This window comes from Tachysurus vachellii, chromosome 18 (assembly GCF_030014155.1).
Source record: "Tachysurus vachellii isolate PV-2020 chromosome 18, HZAU_Pvac_v1, whole genome shotgun sequence".
NCBI classification, from domain to species: domain Eukaryota; kingdom Metazoa; phylum Chordata; class Actinopteri; order Siluriformes; family Bagridae; genus Tachysurus; species Tachysurus vachellii.
Window position 1 is genome coordinate 21,427,502 of NC_083477.1, and position 17,500 is coordinate 21,445,001.

A 17,500-nucleotide genomic window follows, 5' to 3' on the forward strand; every position below is an offset into this window, starting at 1 on the left:
AACAAAAGATTATTTGCCTTGTGTGTGTAAAAACCAGGTATAAACTTAGAGCTGCTGGAGAAGTTTCAGCTGCCGGCTCCAGGTCAGGAGAGGAGCAGCTACAGCCATGTTCTTGTGGAAAGACTGATCAGGGTCATGAACCATGCTGCTCTCCCAGGTGCACACACACACACACACACACACACACGAAGAAAGATTTAATTTATTACATGAAGACATTTTGTATGTTAGGTTTCAAATCATTATTAAAAGCTTGTGAAATATATTTTATTGAGTTTATTGACTTGCTAATGATGCTGATGGGAGCTGTAACTTTTATCTCATCACTTTAACTTAGAATTAGGGTTGGGAACCGAGAACCGGTTCTTATTCAGAACCGGTTCTGTTTTTTAACAGGAACCGTGCGGAATTTTCAAGTTTCAACGCGGTTCCGATGCGATGACGGGCAAAGTGCTGGGAGCGGTCACTTTTTAAATAGCCATGTCTTACCTCATGAATATTCATCGTTTACACTGTTTACAGTCACGCAACCAAATTAACCACAGAAAATCAGTCACTCGCGCTGCTGTGCTGAGGTACGCTTTGTGTTAAACATGTCTAAAAAAAGTCTAAAGTGTGGGTTCATTTCCAAAGCTACAACAATGAAGCAAATCTACCCCGTCTGAGAAGGTTTTCTCCACAGCTGGAGATACAATAAGCCAGGAAAGGTCTCGTCTTCTCTCAGAGAAAGCAGACACGTTAAACCAGCTGGTTAAAGCTGGTTTGTAATTCTGGATGTTAAATTTGATGTTGTATTTATTTAAATTTAAATTGATATGAATTGAAATGCTCTGTTTAAAATATTTAAAGAGTGATTAATAAACACAAATGGAATTGTTTAAGTATTGTACATTATTTTTCACATATCTTTTATTATGGAATCGGAATCAGAACCGGGAATTGTAAGGCGGAACCGGAATCGGAACCGGAAAATTTCTTTTGATACCCAACCCTACTTAGAATAAACTTTGTTAAAATAAAATAAAATTCCATCCCTGTATGTTTCCCTGTGGGTTTCTTATAGTAATGTATTTTTTCATGTACCTCAGTGAACCCGATACGCTTCCACTGCTGTTGATTTTCACCGTGTATGGATTAGTAAAGATCGGTTTGTGATTTTAATAATTTCTGATTTTGCTGTTTGTATTTCTGGCCTGTCAGACGGGAGGGTGCGCCTGGCCACCCTGGAGCTGAGCTGTCTTCTCCTGAAGCAATCAGTGCTGTCTGGCTCTCAGTGCATCATCAAGGATGTTCATCTGGCTTGTCTGGAGGTACGATTCCACCCAAACCGCCCCAACAGGAAGTGGCTGTTAGGAAACCTCAGCTCACACTTATCACTACACGACCTTGTGACTCCGTCTGCGTTACACACACACAAAGAAAACGAGTCACTGAGTCTAGTTTAAAGTAAAGCAGGAATTTTACAACCTGATGTACTTGATCCTGAAGGGGAAGTCCCTCTGATTTTTAATGACTTCTTTTACTTTTACTTTTTACTGGTAAGAAAATGAGCATTTACAGGAATTTAATCGTATTTCTTGAAAAAGTAAAATGTCTTGTGCCAATGTTGTAAATCACCTTTAATAATAATACAGAAAATGTTTCATTTCATTATCATAAGGAGCGAAAAAAGCTATAAATTAGAAAAAAGACTAAATTTGTGTTTAAAATAATTACTAAAAAAAAAAAAAAAAAAGGATCTGATGGGTTGAGGAACTTGACCCATTTCATGTAAGTTCCTGATTTCCTGCTAGGAAAAGTGAAAGTAAAAAAAAATCCCTCTTGAAGAATCCTATAGGATCCTGCATTTCAGGTCTGTGTACAAAACAAACTTAACAAAGATCTTTTGTGTATGTTAACGTTCTGTTGCGTGAACTGTGACACACATGGAGACCAAACACTGTACGAGTCGTAGGGTGGGGTGGGGTGGTGATGATGTAAAGTTACAGTGACGTTCCCACCCTCGAGTTCTTTATTCTCTTTAATCGCAGCGCTTTATTGTTACTAAAGCGACACGTTCTACTGTTACTCCGTAGTTTTAATTAAAACAAACTACCCCTCAGTCCGCTTGTGTACAGTGTTACAAAGCTCTGATACGTCCATAAACATTTGTGTCCTTACAGAAAGATTAAACGATGTCATGTCAAAGATTACACGATAAAAATAAAAAACGATTTGTTATCATTTAATAACGTATTAGAGCGAGCGCGACTATAGAAACCCGCGCTGCTGTTCTAGAACTTCTCACCAATGTCTGACCAATCAGGATCCAGAATCCAGCTGTGTGGTGGGATAAAATCCAAAATGTCATCATAACATTCCTTTTGTTTCTGTTGTCTCACAAAGCTAAACATTTGTCCTATGGATTAAGAAAACATGTCCCACTTTTACACACACACACACACACACACACACACACACACACACAGAAACATTATTTATTTAGGTTCTGTTATCTTTTCCAGGGTGCCAGAGAAGAGAGTCTTCATCTTCTACGACGGTTTTATAAGGCAAGTTTTTTTTTTGTTTTTGGTTTTTTTTTTTAAGCATGCTTTAAAAAGAAATCAAAACAACATACATCAAAGGTTTTGCTAGGAAATTTTGTCACCTCGCCTGGAATGTAGTTTTATTATTAACAATAATAATATTTTATTATAATAATATTTTATTATACATGCCACAACTCATCTCCACAATGCAGTTCTTTTGGTTTCTGCTTGGATTAAACTCTGACAGCTCGCCGTCCCAACATGTCGGATCAGCAGGGATCAGCCAAAATGCAAAGGAAACACACACACACACACACTGCACATAGATATGTGCAGTGTGTGTTTGTGTGTATTATAATCATTATATTTCACTATAAATAACAGTGATTATATTTCACTTGTAGTTCGGTTTTATTAATTTTGACAGTTTTATTAACTCTGCTTGGAAGAACAGGTTTCCTGAAATCTGGGTCTCTGCCTAGAAAACAAAACAAAACCATAATTGTAATCCAAAATCCTTTTTATAGTCATCTCCAAAAAAAAAAAAAAAAAAAGCTCTGAAAGCTTGACCATTTATTCTTTCACTTTTCTTTCAGTGCATTTTATTTCTCACAAAACTCCTCATTACTCATTACGTGTAGATATACAAAGGAACGAATATGTTTGTGCTCTCCGTCCTGCAAAAAAAAACCAAATTAAACGTGTCTTAAGTTTTCTGACTGGCGGTGTGAGACAGAATATCGTGCCTGAAGCGGTTCACCGTGCTCTGATCCGAGGGCAAGTCCGGGCCATCCGTTTATAAACGTGCTCTACTTTTCATGGCACAAAAGGTTTAAAAACGAAAGCATGTATTGTGTGTAAGAACACACCCTGCTTACTATAAACACCTTCTTTACAAAAGACCTGAATAAAAGTACAACTGACAGCATTTTCTTTAACCGTGTAACCTACTGCGCTGTTGAATTCCGTGTCTGATCGGTCAGGAGGTGATGGAAGGTAGTAGGGCTGCAGATCGTACTGTAGGTTCATGTTCGTTTGATTGGATCCCCAGTGATATGATGCTCGGGTGTATACGGAATAGACACGATCGTCGTCTATTTCTGTGCCTTGAAAGGTTACGATTCCTAAAAAAAAAGAATTCCCAATCACACAGCATCCATAACACACAGATATATGGATAATAAACAACTTCCGTTCGTCAGCACGTCTCTGACGCTGCACATAAAATCACACACTCTGGTCTATGTTTGAATAAAAGTCCTGCACTTCTCTCGGTTACGATCGACCATATCGTCTTGTATTGCATTTTCATTTCTGACTTTCTCTGGAACTGTTTTATTTTATTCCTGCCCGCAGGGAGAGGAGATCTTTCTGGATATGTTTGAAGACGAGTACAGGAGCATGACGGTGAGTATGACAGTTTTGCGAGTGTGTCATGTTTTAAAGCCACCCGTCGATGTGTGTTTCTGCTGTTAACATCTGAGCTGATGCAAATAACATCTCTGATACCTGCTTACTGACACATAAACACTGTTTTCTTGAGATCTGGATGTTTATGATTGTCATGGGCGTGTGTGTGTTTAGAGTAAGCCTCTAAATGTGGAGTATCTCATGATGGATGCGTCCATACTCCTGCCCCCGACCGGGACGCCGCTGACCGGCATCGACTTTGTGAAGCGGCTTCCGTGCGGTGACGTGGAGAAAACCCGCAGAGTGAGTGGGAGGGCTGGAAAAACCACATAATATCACATACTTTACATACTTTACATAATATATTATAGATAATTGTTTTTTTTAGTATGCAAAGCACGCACTAACCAGTTAGTCTCTACACGTCTTCCATGTAATATTCTTTACAAATTTTAAGCACAGTCATATTATATCACCATGGGAAGGTCTTTACCATAAATAACATGTAACAACGATACAAACAATGATAAATAATATATATATATCTATCTACATCTATATATCTGTATGTATGTGTGTGTGTATATATATATAGATATAGATATAGATATAGATATAGATATAGATATATATATATATAGATAGATAGATAGATAGATAGATATATAGATATATATATATATAGATATATATATATATATATATATATATATATATATATATATATATATAGATAGATAGATAGATAGATAGATAGATAGATATATATCTATATATATAGATATATATATATATATATATATATAGATATATATATATATATATATAGATATATATATATATATATATATATATATATATATATATAGATGTAGATAGATATATATATCATGTGTGTATGGGTATGAAAACCAACCGCCAGAAAAACAGGACCATTTTATTTTAAAAAAGATTTATTTATTTGTTTGTTTGTTTGTTTTGTTTATTTATTTTTTTTAATAAGGTTCCAAAATCTATATATATTTAATGAATGAGTATAACGTATTTAAAAACCGCGTAGACTCGAAACTACAACTAAAACGTAAACAGTGTTAGTGTTTTATACGTAGTACATTTAGTACACTGAGAAATCCGGTGTACTAATGTACACCAGTGTAGTGATGTGAAAGGGGCAGAGCGTGTAGCAGACGATGAACAAAATTAGTAATAAACAAATTAGGGAAAATTAAAAATGTGATCTTAGTAAACATGTGGGATGTGGTAGCTCAGTGGTTAAGGTGTTCGACTACTGATTTGGAAGGTCATTGGTTTGAATCCAAGGTCCACCAAGTTGCCACTGCAGGGCCCCTGAGAAAGGCCCTTAACCCTTAATTGCTCAGGTGTATAATAAACTGAAATAAAAATGTAAGTCACTCTGGATAAGAGTGTCTGCTAAATGCTGTAGATGTAAAGGTTTGCACAGTTATTTTCTTTTGGGGGAAATAAGAGTCGTTCTCCATTAAAGTGCAGAAATCCCCGAGATCTCGCTGTGCCAGGTGTGATATCAGACTTGTTTCTGTGGTATTTTCTATCAGAGTCACTGAAACACTGACCTGTTTGTACAGGAGATTTTTTTTTCTCCTCTATTCAGACCGTTGAAATGACTCCAGGTCTTCAGACTTCAATCGTAAATGTCAGCAAGTATTAAATACATCTATTAAATACAACACAGTCCTAGCTCAGGGGTTCTCTACAATAATACGCATAAACACGATTCTGATATTAACGATTTTTTTGTACGAGGAAAAAAAAACACTATTGAGATCCAGATGTAGTTCCTTAATAAACAAACTAAAGGTAGTGAAACACTATTAAAGGTGTCGGATTATTCTGGTGAACTTTATTAAAATGACTCCCAAAAATCTTCTCTTTTCTAACGACAGAATTTAAGCGTAATTGTTTACTTGTGAAAAGTGAAAGTGACGTGACATACGGCTAAGTACGGTGACCCACACTCAGAATTCGTTCTCTACGTTTAACCCATCCAAAGTGCACACAACACACACAGTGAACACACACCCGGAGCAGTGGGCAGCCATTTATGCTGCGGCACCCAGAGAGCAGTTGGGGGGGTTCGGTGCCTTGCTCAAGGGCACCTCAGTCGTGGTATTGCCGGCCCGAGACTCGAACCCACAACCACAAGTCAAACTCTCTAACCATTAGGCCACGACTTACCCCATATGTGCGTATGTGAACACGCTGTTCTCGTCACATATTGAGTCTTCTACCTTGGTCTTCTTAGCTGCTTCTCTGTATAAGTCGCCCTTTTTCCAGATATCTTCTTTTGTTCTTCATGATAACGTGCAGAGCCTGAGTAGGTGAACGACCTATTGTCTGTAGTGAGCGTAGAAAACAGTCTGATTATTATTTTTTATTTATTTTTGTTTTTGTAATTTTAATGTTGAGTAAGGAAAGTCATTAAGAGGTTTCATACAGTCTTTATTTCTGTGCACTTTCGATGTAAATATAACTCAAATAATTACAGCCAATATTTTATTTATATATATATAAATATATATATAAATATATATATAAATATATAAGAGCAGTGATGATGTGGGAAAATTATTACTGAGCTACATGGGATATTTAAAGCAATAATCTGACCTAACCTCAGACCACAACGCTATAGGAAGTCTATTCTCAATTCTACAGAACAATTACAGTATTAAAATTCGTTTTGTCTTCATTCTTCTTAACACTCCAGAAACAATGTGCTTTAAAATGGCTTTGTCCACTGGATGAGTTTATGTTACTTTTTTTTTTTTCTTGTCTGCTTGCTAGGAATTTCTTTGTGTTGGGTTTCGTTTCTGTTTCTTCACGTTGTTTTCCGGTCGAAACAAAAAAAAAAGAGACTAACTATTTATAAGCACAAAGGTGAAAATGGGTCAGTAGACACTAATTACAAAGAAAAAGGATCAGCGTCATTGTAAACCTGTCTGGTGCCTGAGACGCACTAGTGTTTAAACACGCAGTTAACCGTCAGCCTGAGCGTCTCCTCCCTGTGCTCTGAACTAATCAGAGGTTTAGCAGCAGAGTGCAGCGTGTCCCTCGAAAGCTTCCAGAGAACCCCGGCTATAATTTAGTTCTGAGAATCGCGTGAGCTGTCGGAATTCTTAATGGGATTCATTATATTCGCTCTTGAAGGCTCTTACGCTTTTGCGTCTCCACCTGCTCACAAAATTTGGCTTGTTGAGGTCCTTTTCTTCCTGGGAAGCCATCAGGAAGGCTTTTAGTTTCTCCATAAAAATCCATCAGTGTGCTGATTAGAGAGCATTCATTGTCAAGGCGAGTCTATTTATAGCGCATGTTTAAGTGCTCTACAGACCGCTTGCAGCGTAAACATACAGAATCCCACTGAAGGAAAATGAAGCGTAGCCGAGATCGATGGCTCGGAACTGTGAGACAAAAGTCTTCCCCAAGCTGTTCTTACAACATTCATCTTTTATTCCTTTCCCAACACTGATAAAACGTCGTTCCGATGTCGGCCATCTTCCGCATACCTAATTTCACATACACTCCGATTGGTTACTGTTGCTGTGATGGACAGGGGAGAGAGCGTTTGCCCCTCCCACCCTGAGAGAAGGTTAGTTTTGGATGTTGGTGTCATCATCGAGATTTGATCACAGGCCAAATTTCTTTCTGCTGCCACCCTTTAGAGCTTACGCTTACGCTTTATATAATTTTTTTTTATTATTGTTTTCTTCACAGGCCATCCGTGTGTTCTTCATGTTGAGGGCTCTGTCCCTACAGCTGCAGGGGGAACCGGAGACACAGCTGCCCCTGACGCGCCCCGAAGACCTCATCAAGACCGACGACGTCCTCGACCTCAGTGAGTCTCACACTCTTCACACTCAGTCGTGTTGTTGCCGGCCCGAGACTCGAACCCACAACCTTAGGGTTAGGAGTCAAACTGTCTAACCATTAGGCCACGAATTCCCCCATTTTGACCTATTAAGTCTATTCGCTTTGTATTTATGATATTTATCTCTTAGATCATTTAAATATTCAGATATGTTTTAGGAGATAAAAATCCATAGATGGGCCCAAATTCTGCATTACTTCATTCTTTTTGTCTGCTCCGATATCTGACCCTGTTTTCAGCCTGATACTGATCAGAACGGTGTCATTACTTTTAATCAGGTCTAATCACCGAGAGAGATTTCCGAGCCAAGCGTTTCTTGATTGATCTACGACCTGATTAATAAGAAATCAGTTCTGTATCTTATTCCGAGTCGATATTATCAGGTAAGGTTCGTGTACGTTTCATCACAAAATGTACCAGAAATCTGCCTACTTTTACAGGAAGGAGTGTTTTGGGTGCCAACTGATTTTGTGATTGTTCTCTTGCTTTAAACAGAACATTGTGTCACAGGGTTTAAAAGGTCAGAACATTCAGTTTCTAGACTATACGAGATGTGGGCGGAGCTTCTGAGAATGATCCGAGTACTGATTCTTTTTCAATGTTTAATTTCAAAGTTCCTTCCATGTTAACATTTGCCTCTTGATTAGAATTCTTCAACCAGCCCCCCCGCCCCGCCCCCATAAACATTTGTCCCGTTGCTATATTGGCTAGTGTACAATTCTGACAACAATTCTGTGTGTGTGAGTGTGTGTGAGTGTGTGTGAGTGTGTGTGAGTGTGTGTGAGTGTGTGTGAGTGTGTGTGAGTGTGTGTGAGTGTGTGTGAGTGTGTGTGAGTGTGTGTGAGTGTGTGTGAGTGTGTGTGAGTGTGTGTGAGTGTGTGTGAGTGTGTGTGAGTGTGTGTGAGTGAGAGTGTGTGTGTGAGAGTGTGTGTGTGAGAGTGTGTGTGTGTGAGAGTGTGTGTGTGTGAGAGTGTGTGTGTGTGAGAGTGTGTGTGTGTGAGAGTGTGTGTGTGTGAGAGTGTGTGTGTGTGTGAGAGTGTGTGTGTGTGTGTGTGAGTGTGTGTGTGTGTGTGTGAGTGTGTGTGTGTGAGTGTGTGTGTGTGAGTGTGTGTGTGTGAGTGTGTGAGTGTGTGTGTGTGTGAGAGTGTGTGTGTGTGAGAGTGTGTGTGTGTGAGAGTGTGTGTGTGACAGTGTGTGTGTGTGTGACAGTGTGTGTGAGTGAGACCATCTCACACACTGAACATTGAACATAGAATGAATTCTGTGAATAGATCACCTGACCACGTGAATATCTCGCGGCCCGTTAACCCTTCCTGTTGTGCTCTGTGTCACTTCCTGTGAGGTGTTCAGGTGTGATGCCCCCTCAGCTGCGTAGCTCTCACTCTTACAGGTAGCGAGTGGGCGTGTGGGAGAAATGACTCACTGCTAGCGTCCCACACCAAGGGGCTTGCTGGATTTAGCATTAGCTCAGCAGACGCCGTCGTGGGCAGTGTTCACATCGAGCCTTTTTCCTGTAGACCTCAGACCTCTGACAGTAAGAGTGTTAGAGCTGCACCTACACACACCACCAAAAACAAACCAAACATCTCAGTCATTTTCATGTAGCCGTCGCTGCAGACTCGTCCTATGACTCCGCACGCTTGACATTTAACTTGATGCCTTCTAATAACTTCTTTTTTACACCTGAGTGCTATTGATTGTCTTCAGTCAGAGATGTTTTGGAAGATTTCATGTTTAGGTTAACGCTCTCACTCGAATTTGAATCTTTGACGCAATATTTTATTTATTTTTTTAATAATTCATTACAGAGGCGTTGTTATTTATTTATTTAATTTGGCAGGTTTTTTACACAGATGTTCCTCTAATATATAACTATGTACGGATTTAAAAAAAACACTACGTTGGTCTTTATTATTAGTAATAACTATAATAATAAAATAAATGCCACCTTAGTGATTCCAGAAGCTCTGCTTTATGACACTATACCGTCGGTGATGGTTTTCACCACAACACTGTGTTTTATTCCTTCCCTCCTGCTTACTCTTTAAAGCTCACACTTAATCTATTAAATATAGTCTTTATGTGCTTAGAAGAAATCTCTCTCTCTCACTCACTCACTCATTCATATCCGAACTACCTCGGGTCACGGGGAGCCTGTGCCTATCTCAGGCGTCATCGGGCATCAAGGCAGGATACACCCTGGACGGAGTGCCAACCCATCACAGGGCACACACACACACACACTCATTCACTCACACACTCACACATTACGGACAATTTTCCAGAGATGCCAATCAACCTACCATGCATGTCTTTGGACCGGGGGAGGAAACCGGAGTACCCAGAGGAAACCCCCGAGGCACGGGGAGAACATGCAAACTCCACACACACAAGGCGGAGGCGGGAATCGAACCCCCAACCCTGGAGGTGTGAGGAGAACGTGATAACCACTAAGCCACTGTGCCCCCTCTGCTAAATATCCATTTGAGATATTATTATGCATTAGTGATTATGATGATTAAATCGCTCAGAACTGATCACCTAAAGAAGACAGGTACATGGACCGGTTCCACCGTTAGAAGAAATCATGACCTTGAAATCATGACCTTATATTCTCCTTAAAATGCAGCGAACTTTCCTAAACGCTCTGCCGCTGCGAGCCTTTTGTGTCTGATTTGTTATCATCACAGGATTAAAATAGACATTTAAAATTGTTAAGCTATAAAACTTGCATATTTATGAGTTTATTATGAGTTTATTAATCGACTTCATACCCCAAACTCGTTCATATCCGAGAGTTATTTGTAACACTGACCTCACTTTCCTGATGAGTTATTTGACATTCAAGAGGCTGAGGTCACTGAAATGGCTGTTTGAGGAACCAGGAAGTACTTATTACATCATATAGCCGGAAGTATTAATAATTAATACACTAGAATTACACCGTTTTTTTTTTTTGGTTTCTGTGCGTGGTGGTGGTGGTGGGTTGTTGTGGGGGGCCATCCGTTTTTCTGTTGCTGCCTTTTCTTGAGCATCTGTTGCATCACAAACGAGCGTTTAAGAAAGAAAAAGTTATCAGATTTCCATTTCTGGAAATGATCGTGAGAGATGATCCAGTTATGATTGTTCTTCACCACTTCAGTGCTGTTATAAGAGGTGTGCATTAATTTACACACCCCTGAGGACCTCCAGTAAGGGGTACTTACTGGAGTGAGTGGATGGAAAAAGCCCTTCAGTGACTGAGCAACACACACACACATGCACACACACAGACACACACACACACACAGATGCTACTGATGTCACCTGTGCTATTTATAAACTTGCAGGAAATGTCACTTTATTTCTGTCTCCTATGGGTGCACACACACACACGCATACACCTAGAGTGAAACTTACAGCTAATCAGCATCTACTATGCATTTAACATTTTTTTTAATCTATATAAAAGCATTTTTAATACATTTTTTTATAAAGTAATATAATTTTTTAAGTGTTTATGCTTTATCTCTACACATGCGGATGCAGAACCCTTATTTGTAATGTGAGAATCTACGATTTAGAAAGCACTAGCTCAGCGGTTAACATGTTTGCCCTTAACCCTCAGTTTCTTTCCACCACTAGGTTTATTTTTACTTTATACACTGACTTTTATTTGCTAAGTTACCTTTTACCTTCTACTTTAGCTTTTCTCCCAAGCTTGGTTTTTAATCACAAGGTTAGCTGGAATTTGTTAGATTCTTTTTGCTTAGCTTTCCATCACTAGATTAGCTTTTGCTTATTAATTTTTGCTTATTAATTAAGTAAGCGCTCCAGCGGGAAGCGAGAAGCCGAACATCATCGCTACTGTGATTGGTGAAGGTGGGAGGTTTAGCCCCGCCCACTTTACACGATCAAGGTCAACAGTTCCAGTGAAATGTAGTGGCCTCATATGAAAGTCATTCACATGTAAGTCTCGACAGAAATCATCTCATGATCACAGAGTGAGGAAGTGGTTCATTTTATTTCCCTTTTTTTGGAAACATAATTATTATAAATGAAGCTGTTGCTTTTCTTCTCAGAGCATCTCCCTTTCTCTCTTTTATGACTCAGCAGTGTCTTTGTGTTGAAATATGATGCGTATGGAAGCAACACAAAGTGCGTGGATTAGTGATGTGCTGGGGCTGGCCAATAATTTCATAAAAGCGGGACACGCGGGTTGGAAAAAACCCGACCCGCGCATCACTAGCGTGGACGTTCATGAGATATGTTACCATGGTAACGTTCCATTTCAAATACTAACATTATGTTAATAAAGTAACATCATCACACACACACAAGATCTGTCCTGATTTGAGTTTTTCTTAAAAGAAGAATTGAATATATAAATTTAAACCCTCATCACCAAGAGCGATGTAGCGACACGCGGTCGAGCGTTTTAGCGTCTCGTGTTTGTTTACTGATCTGCATCGTTATTTGTTTATTATGTGTACTTATCTACTTTTGTTTTGTTTTAGCATCTTAAATAATTGTTTTTGTTTGTTTACTTAGTTATTGACCTAACCTAATTAGGTTATCTAATTGTCTGATTACTTAGTTTTCCGGTGTTCTTGTTTTTTTTGACTTCCACACTTGTCATTGTTTAGTTTAAAACAAATTCGGCACGTTTTGTTTGACTGCAATTCAGCACACGGTGTTTCTCAGCAAAGAACCCGAAGCAAAAAAAAAGTCAGCAGAACAAAGGTTTTACTTTTCACTCTGGCACATTTTCTTCATGTGGTTATGTGGAGTCACGTTTGCTTGCATTTCACATTGATCTACTCGGTTCTTTGTTGTTTTTTTTTTTTTACCTGACCTAAATTCCAAGGTGTAATTACATTGAGTCATGTACACAGTGTCTTGTGATTGTATACAGTATGTAGTAATCCGAGCTGCTCTTCCTGTCCTGTTCTCAGCTGCTTTAATGAATACCACTGGACAGAGATCCTCATTGTACCACCTCAATGTACCGAAGAACAGACTGAAAACAAAACAAAACAAAAGACCCCGGTGTTTGTTTTTCTACTTAGATAACAGTGATCTCATCGCTTGCATGGTGGTGAGTAAAGACGGCGTCCAGGCACAGAGGTTCCTGGCTGTGGATGTTTATCAGATGAGTCTGGTGGAACCCGAGACCAAGCGCCTGGGCTGGGGGGTCGTCAAGTTCGCAGGTCTCCTGCAGGTAAACTCTCTGCATTTTAGCACTTCAGCTACGTAGGTTTAAGAGACGTGTGGGGAAATAGATGTTTTTATGTCTCCTACAGGACATGCAGGTGTCTGGTGTGGAGGATGACAGCAGAGCGCTGAACATCACCATCCACAAACCCACATCCAACCCTCACGCCAAACCCCTCCCCATCCTGCAGGCCTCCTTCATCTTCGCCGATCACATCCGCTGCATCATCGCCAAGCAGCGACTGGCTAAAGGACGCATCCAGGCAAGAAGGATGAAGATGCAGAGGATAGCGGGTCAGTCCGTCACCTCCAGCATGTTTATCTTTATCGAGCTCAGGTCGTGTTTCTAAAACACAACCATTACTTTGTTGTTCCTTTTTTACAAACCGTTTGTAATTGAATTATAATTTATTCATGTACCTGATTTATTTAGTTTTCTGACTGATCCTAAAATCCTACTTTCTATAAAACAGATTAAAGGAGTATAATATAATAAACATCAAGCTCGATGCATGAACATTGCTGTTTGCTTTGTTTTTTATGTTTGTTTCATTTTTTTTTCAGTCATTATATATTTAAGTCTGATAGCTCCTTGTTTTGTGCGATTAAATTAATCACAATATCGATATGAGCTTTAAACTAACGTCGGTGTGTTGAGTCAGTGCGTTCTTCTGTTTCAGGTGTTTAGTATCAATGTAGTTAGTGTCTAACCGTATAAATGTGAAACAAAGCCATTTGATACACATTTGAATTAGTTCCTAGAACTAGCTTTAGTATTTCTGATCTTTAAATATTTGTCCCTTGTTCATTCAGCTCTCCTCGACCTTCCCGTCCAGCCTTCGTCTGAAGTGCTAGGGTTTGGTCAGTCCGCTTCTTCTTCTTCTTCCTCATCCTCGTCCCAGCTGCCCTTTCGTTTCTACGACCAGGCACGGCGAGGGCCGTCGTTCGCCTCGGTAGATAAAGTTCCAGGTAATCTGATTAAAACAATCTTCTTTGTAAAAGCTGCTCTGTGTGTGTGTGTGTGTTTTCTTTTCCTGTGCATGTCTTTTTTTACAGTCAAGGCTGATTTACAATCTGTTCACTCTGTTTATTTATTTAGCTGTAACTTAAATGTACCCTTTGTTTCAGAATGAAATTGGTTATTTATAAAAGTTAAAGAACTCCTTCAAATAAACCTCTGAGTTGTTTCTTTGTCCTCTGGTAGCATGTCCATATTGGGACTCTTCACAGAAAGCCTCACTTCCTAAATTTAAACACTGACCTGTTTAACACAGTTTGGTGTCCATTCCACAAATCCTTCAGTTATTGTTTTTAATTAAATAAACGTCAACTTGCGGCTTTCCACCAATGACGTCTCTCTCCAACCTTCATGTCTCCCTCTCGGTCTCCAAACAACTGATACACAGTTTTAGGTTTCCTCAGAATTTCTGCAGCACTTCTCCATCTCGGGTTTGTGGTTTCCAGCGTTTCATTGTTTCCTTCGAATCGGTGTTGGGCTTCACAGGCTACTGAGATCCCTTGCCTTTTACTTCCCATTTCTTCTTTTTCAGGTCTCAGAGCAGTGAAGTTAAAAAAAAAAAAAACACACCCAGGTGTTAAATGGAACTTTATCCATTTTTTTCCAAGGTTTTTACATGTGAAATTTACATTTTACATGTTTTTACTGGTGATTTAATGATTAACCAAGACTTGTCTTTTGGTACAGAAAAGAAAGGCATCTTGATCGTATTTTTTTCTATTTGGTATCAGTGACTTTATTAACTGATGCGTATCTCTGTGACATTCTTCACTGATACTGATCTGTTCTAATTAAGTGGGCCATTGTTTCAGTTTTGGTTAAAAGAATGTGTCAATACTTTAGTTTGTGGTTAGTTTTTTTTTGCAACTGACGTACACATTTGGTGTAGGGAAGTCCTCAGGTTTTTGGCGTAACATAGAAATAAAACAATGATTCATTTGAGGAGTGACGTGACACGTATTATTAAACACACCACATTTTCACCACAGCACCAAATCACCAAAAAAAAGCACCAGCATAAAGTGAAAAAACCCCGTCTTCCTGTTTGCCTGTGAGTGTGTTTGCCTGTGAGTGTGTTTGCCTGTGTGTGTGTGTGTGTTTGTCTGTGTGTTTGCCTGTGTGTGTGTGTGTGTTTGCCTGTGTGTGTGTGTGTGTTTGCCTGTGTGTGTGTGTGTGTGTGTGTGTGTGTGTGTTTGCCTGTGTGTGTGTGTGTGTGTTTGCCTGTGTGTGTGTGTGTGTTTGCCTGTGTGTGTGTGTGTGTGTGTGTGTGTTTGCCTGTGTGTGTGTGTGTGTTTGCCTGTGTGTGTGTGTGTGTTTGCCTGTGTGTGTGTGTGTGTTTGCCTGTGTGTGTTTGCCTGCGTGTGTGTGTGTGTGTGTGTGTGTTTGCCTGTGTGTGTGTGTGTGTTTGCCTGTGTGTGTGTGTGTTTGCCTGTGTGTGTGTGTTTTTGCCTGTGTGTGTGTGTGTTTGCCTGTGTGTGTGTGTGTGTTTTTGCCTGTGTGTGTGTGTGTGTTTGCCTGTGTGTGTGTGTGTGTTTGCCTGTGTGTGTGTGTGTGTGTTTGCCTGTGTGTGTGTGTGTTTGCCTGTGTGTGTGTGTGTTTGCCTGTGTGTGTGTGTGTTTGCCTGTGTGTGTGTGTTTGCCTGTGTGTGTGTGTTTGCCTGTGTGTGTGTGTTTGCCTGTGTGTGTGTGTTTGCCTGTGTGTGTGTGTTTGCCTGTGTGTGTGTGTTTGCCTGTGTGTGTGTGTTTGCCTGTGTGTGTGTGTTTGCCTGTGTGTGTGTGTTTGCCTGTGTGTGTGTGTTTGCCTGTGTGTGTGTGTTTGCCTGTGTGTGTGTTTTTGCCTGTGTGTGTGTGTTTGCCTGTGTGTGTGTGTGTGTTTTTGCCTGTGTGTGTGTGTGTGTTTTTGCCTGTGTGTGTGTGTGTTTTTGCCTGTGTGTGTGTGTGTGTTTTTGCCTGTGTGTGTGTGTGTGTGTGTGTGTTTGCCTGTGTGTGTGTGTGTGTTTGCCTGTGTGTTTGCCTGTGTGTGTGTGTGTGTTTGCCTGTGTGTGTGTGTGTGTTTGCCTGTGTGTGTGTGTGTGTGTTTGCCTGTGTGTGTGTGTGTGTTTGCCTGTGTGTGTGTGTGTTTGCCTGTGTGTGTGTGTGTTTGCCTGTGTGTGTGTGTGTTTGCCTGTGTGTGTGTGTGTGTGTTTGCCTGTGTGTGTGTGTGTTTGCCTGTGTGTGTGTGTGTTTGCCTGTGTGTGTGTGTGTTTGCCTGTGTGTGTGTGTTTGCCTGTGTGTGTGTGTTTGCCTGTGTGTGTGTGTTTGCCTGTGTGTGTGTGTTTGCCTGTGTGTGTGTGTTTGCCTGTGTGTGTGTGTTTGCCTGTGTGTGTGTGTTTGCCTGTGTGTGTGTGTTTGCCTGTTTGTGTGTGTTTGCCTGTGTGTGTGTGTTTGCCTGTGTGTGTGTGTGTGTTTTTGCCTGTGTGTGTGTTTTTGCCTGTGTGTGTGTGTTTGCCTGTGTGTGTGTGTTTGCCTGTGTGTTTGCCTGTGTGTTTGCCTGTGTGTGTGTGTGTGTTTGCCTGCGTGTGTGTGTGTTTGCCTGCGTGTGTGTGTGTTTGCCTGCGTGTGTGTGTGTTTGCCTGCGTGTGTGTGTGTTTGCCTGCGTGTGTGTGTGTTTGCCTGCGTGTGTGTGTGTTTGCCTGCGTGTGTGTGTGTTTGCCTGCGTGTGTGTGTGTTTGCCTGCGTGTGTGTGTGTTTGCCTGCGTGTGTGTGTGTTTGCCTGCGTGTGTGTGTGTTTGCCTGCGTGTGTGTGTGTTTGCCTGCGTGTGTGTGTGTTTGCCTGCGTGTGTGTGTGTTTGCCTGCGTGTGTGTGTGTTTGCCTGCGTGTGTGTGTGTTTGCCTGCGTGTGTGTGTGTTTGCCTGCGTGTGTGTGTGTTTGCCTGCGTGTGTGTGTGTTTGCCTGCGTGTGTGTGTTTGCCTGCCTGTGTGTGTGTTTGCCTGCCTGTGTGTGTGTTTGCCTGCCTGTGTGTGTGTTTGCCTGCCTGTGTGTGTCTGCCTCTGTGTGTGTGTCTGCCTCTGTGTGTGTGTCTGCCTCTGTGTGTGTGTCTGCCTCTGTGTGTGTGTCTGCCTCTGTGTGTGTGTCTGCCTCTGTGTGTGTGTCTGCCTCTGTGTGTGTGTCTGCCTCTGTGTGTGTGTCTGCCTCTGTGTGTGTGTCTGCCTCTGTGTGTGTGTCTGCCTCTGTGTGTGTGTGTGTCTGCCTGTGTGTGTGTGTCTGCCTGTGTGTGTGTGTCTGCCTGTGTGTGTGTGTCTGCCTGTGTGTGTGTGTCTGCCTGTGTGTGTGTGTCTGCCTGTGTGTGTGTGTCTGCCTGTGTGTGTGTGTCTGCCTGTGTGTGTGTGTCTGCCTGTGTGTGTGTGTCTGCCTGTGTGTGTGTGTGTCTGCCTGTGTGTGTGTGTGTCTGCCTGTGTGTGTGTGTCT

The 17,500-nt window shown here is 40.9% G+C and overlaps 1 protein-coding gene and 1 long non-coding RNA gene across 5 annotated transcripts in view; one reads left to right on the plus strand and one right to left on the minus strand.

The window, feature by feature from the left end:
- The window catches only part of clec16a (C-type lectin domain containing 16A), a 46,184-nt gene that overhangs the window by 18,484 nt on the left and 10,200 nt on the right, over positions 1-17,500 (plus strand). For all 4 annotated transcript variants that reach the window (XR_009649883.1, XM_060892171.1, XM_060892170.1 and 1 more), the window contains exons 13-21: positions 38-157; positions 1,201-1,310; positions 2,505-2,553; positions 3,889-3,935; positions 4,113-4,241; positions 7,689-7,809; positions 12,891-13,042; positions 13,125-13,329; positions 13,849-14,004. Coding sequence is in view for 3 of the 4 variants with exons in the window: in XM_060892171.1 (XP_060748154.1) it covers positions 38-157; positions 1,201-1,310; positions 2,505-2,553; positions 3,889-3,935; positions 4,113-4,241; positions 7,689-7,809; positions 12,891-13,042; positions 13,125-13,329; positions 13,849-14,004 (1,089 nt within the window). In the remaining variant the exon portion in view is untranslated. The remainder of the gene's footprint in view (positions 1-37; positions 158-1,200; positions 1,311-2,504; positions 2,554-3,888; positions 3,936-4,112; positions 4,242-7,688; positions 7,810-12,890; positions 13,043-13,124; positions 13,330-13,848; positions 14,005-17,500) is intronic.
- On the minus strand, positions 3,256-9,397 carry LOC132860898 (uncharacterized). The gene is made up of 3 exons (XR_009649886.1): positions 9,119-9,397; positions 6,153-6,311; positions 3,256-3,652 (listed from the first exon to the last, which is right to left on the minus strand). It is a non-coding gene; the product is annotated as an uncharacterized LOC132860898 (long non-coding RNA).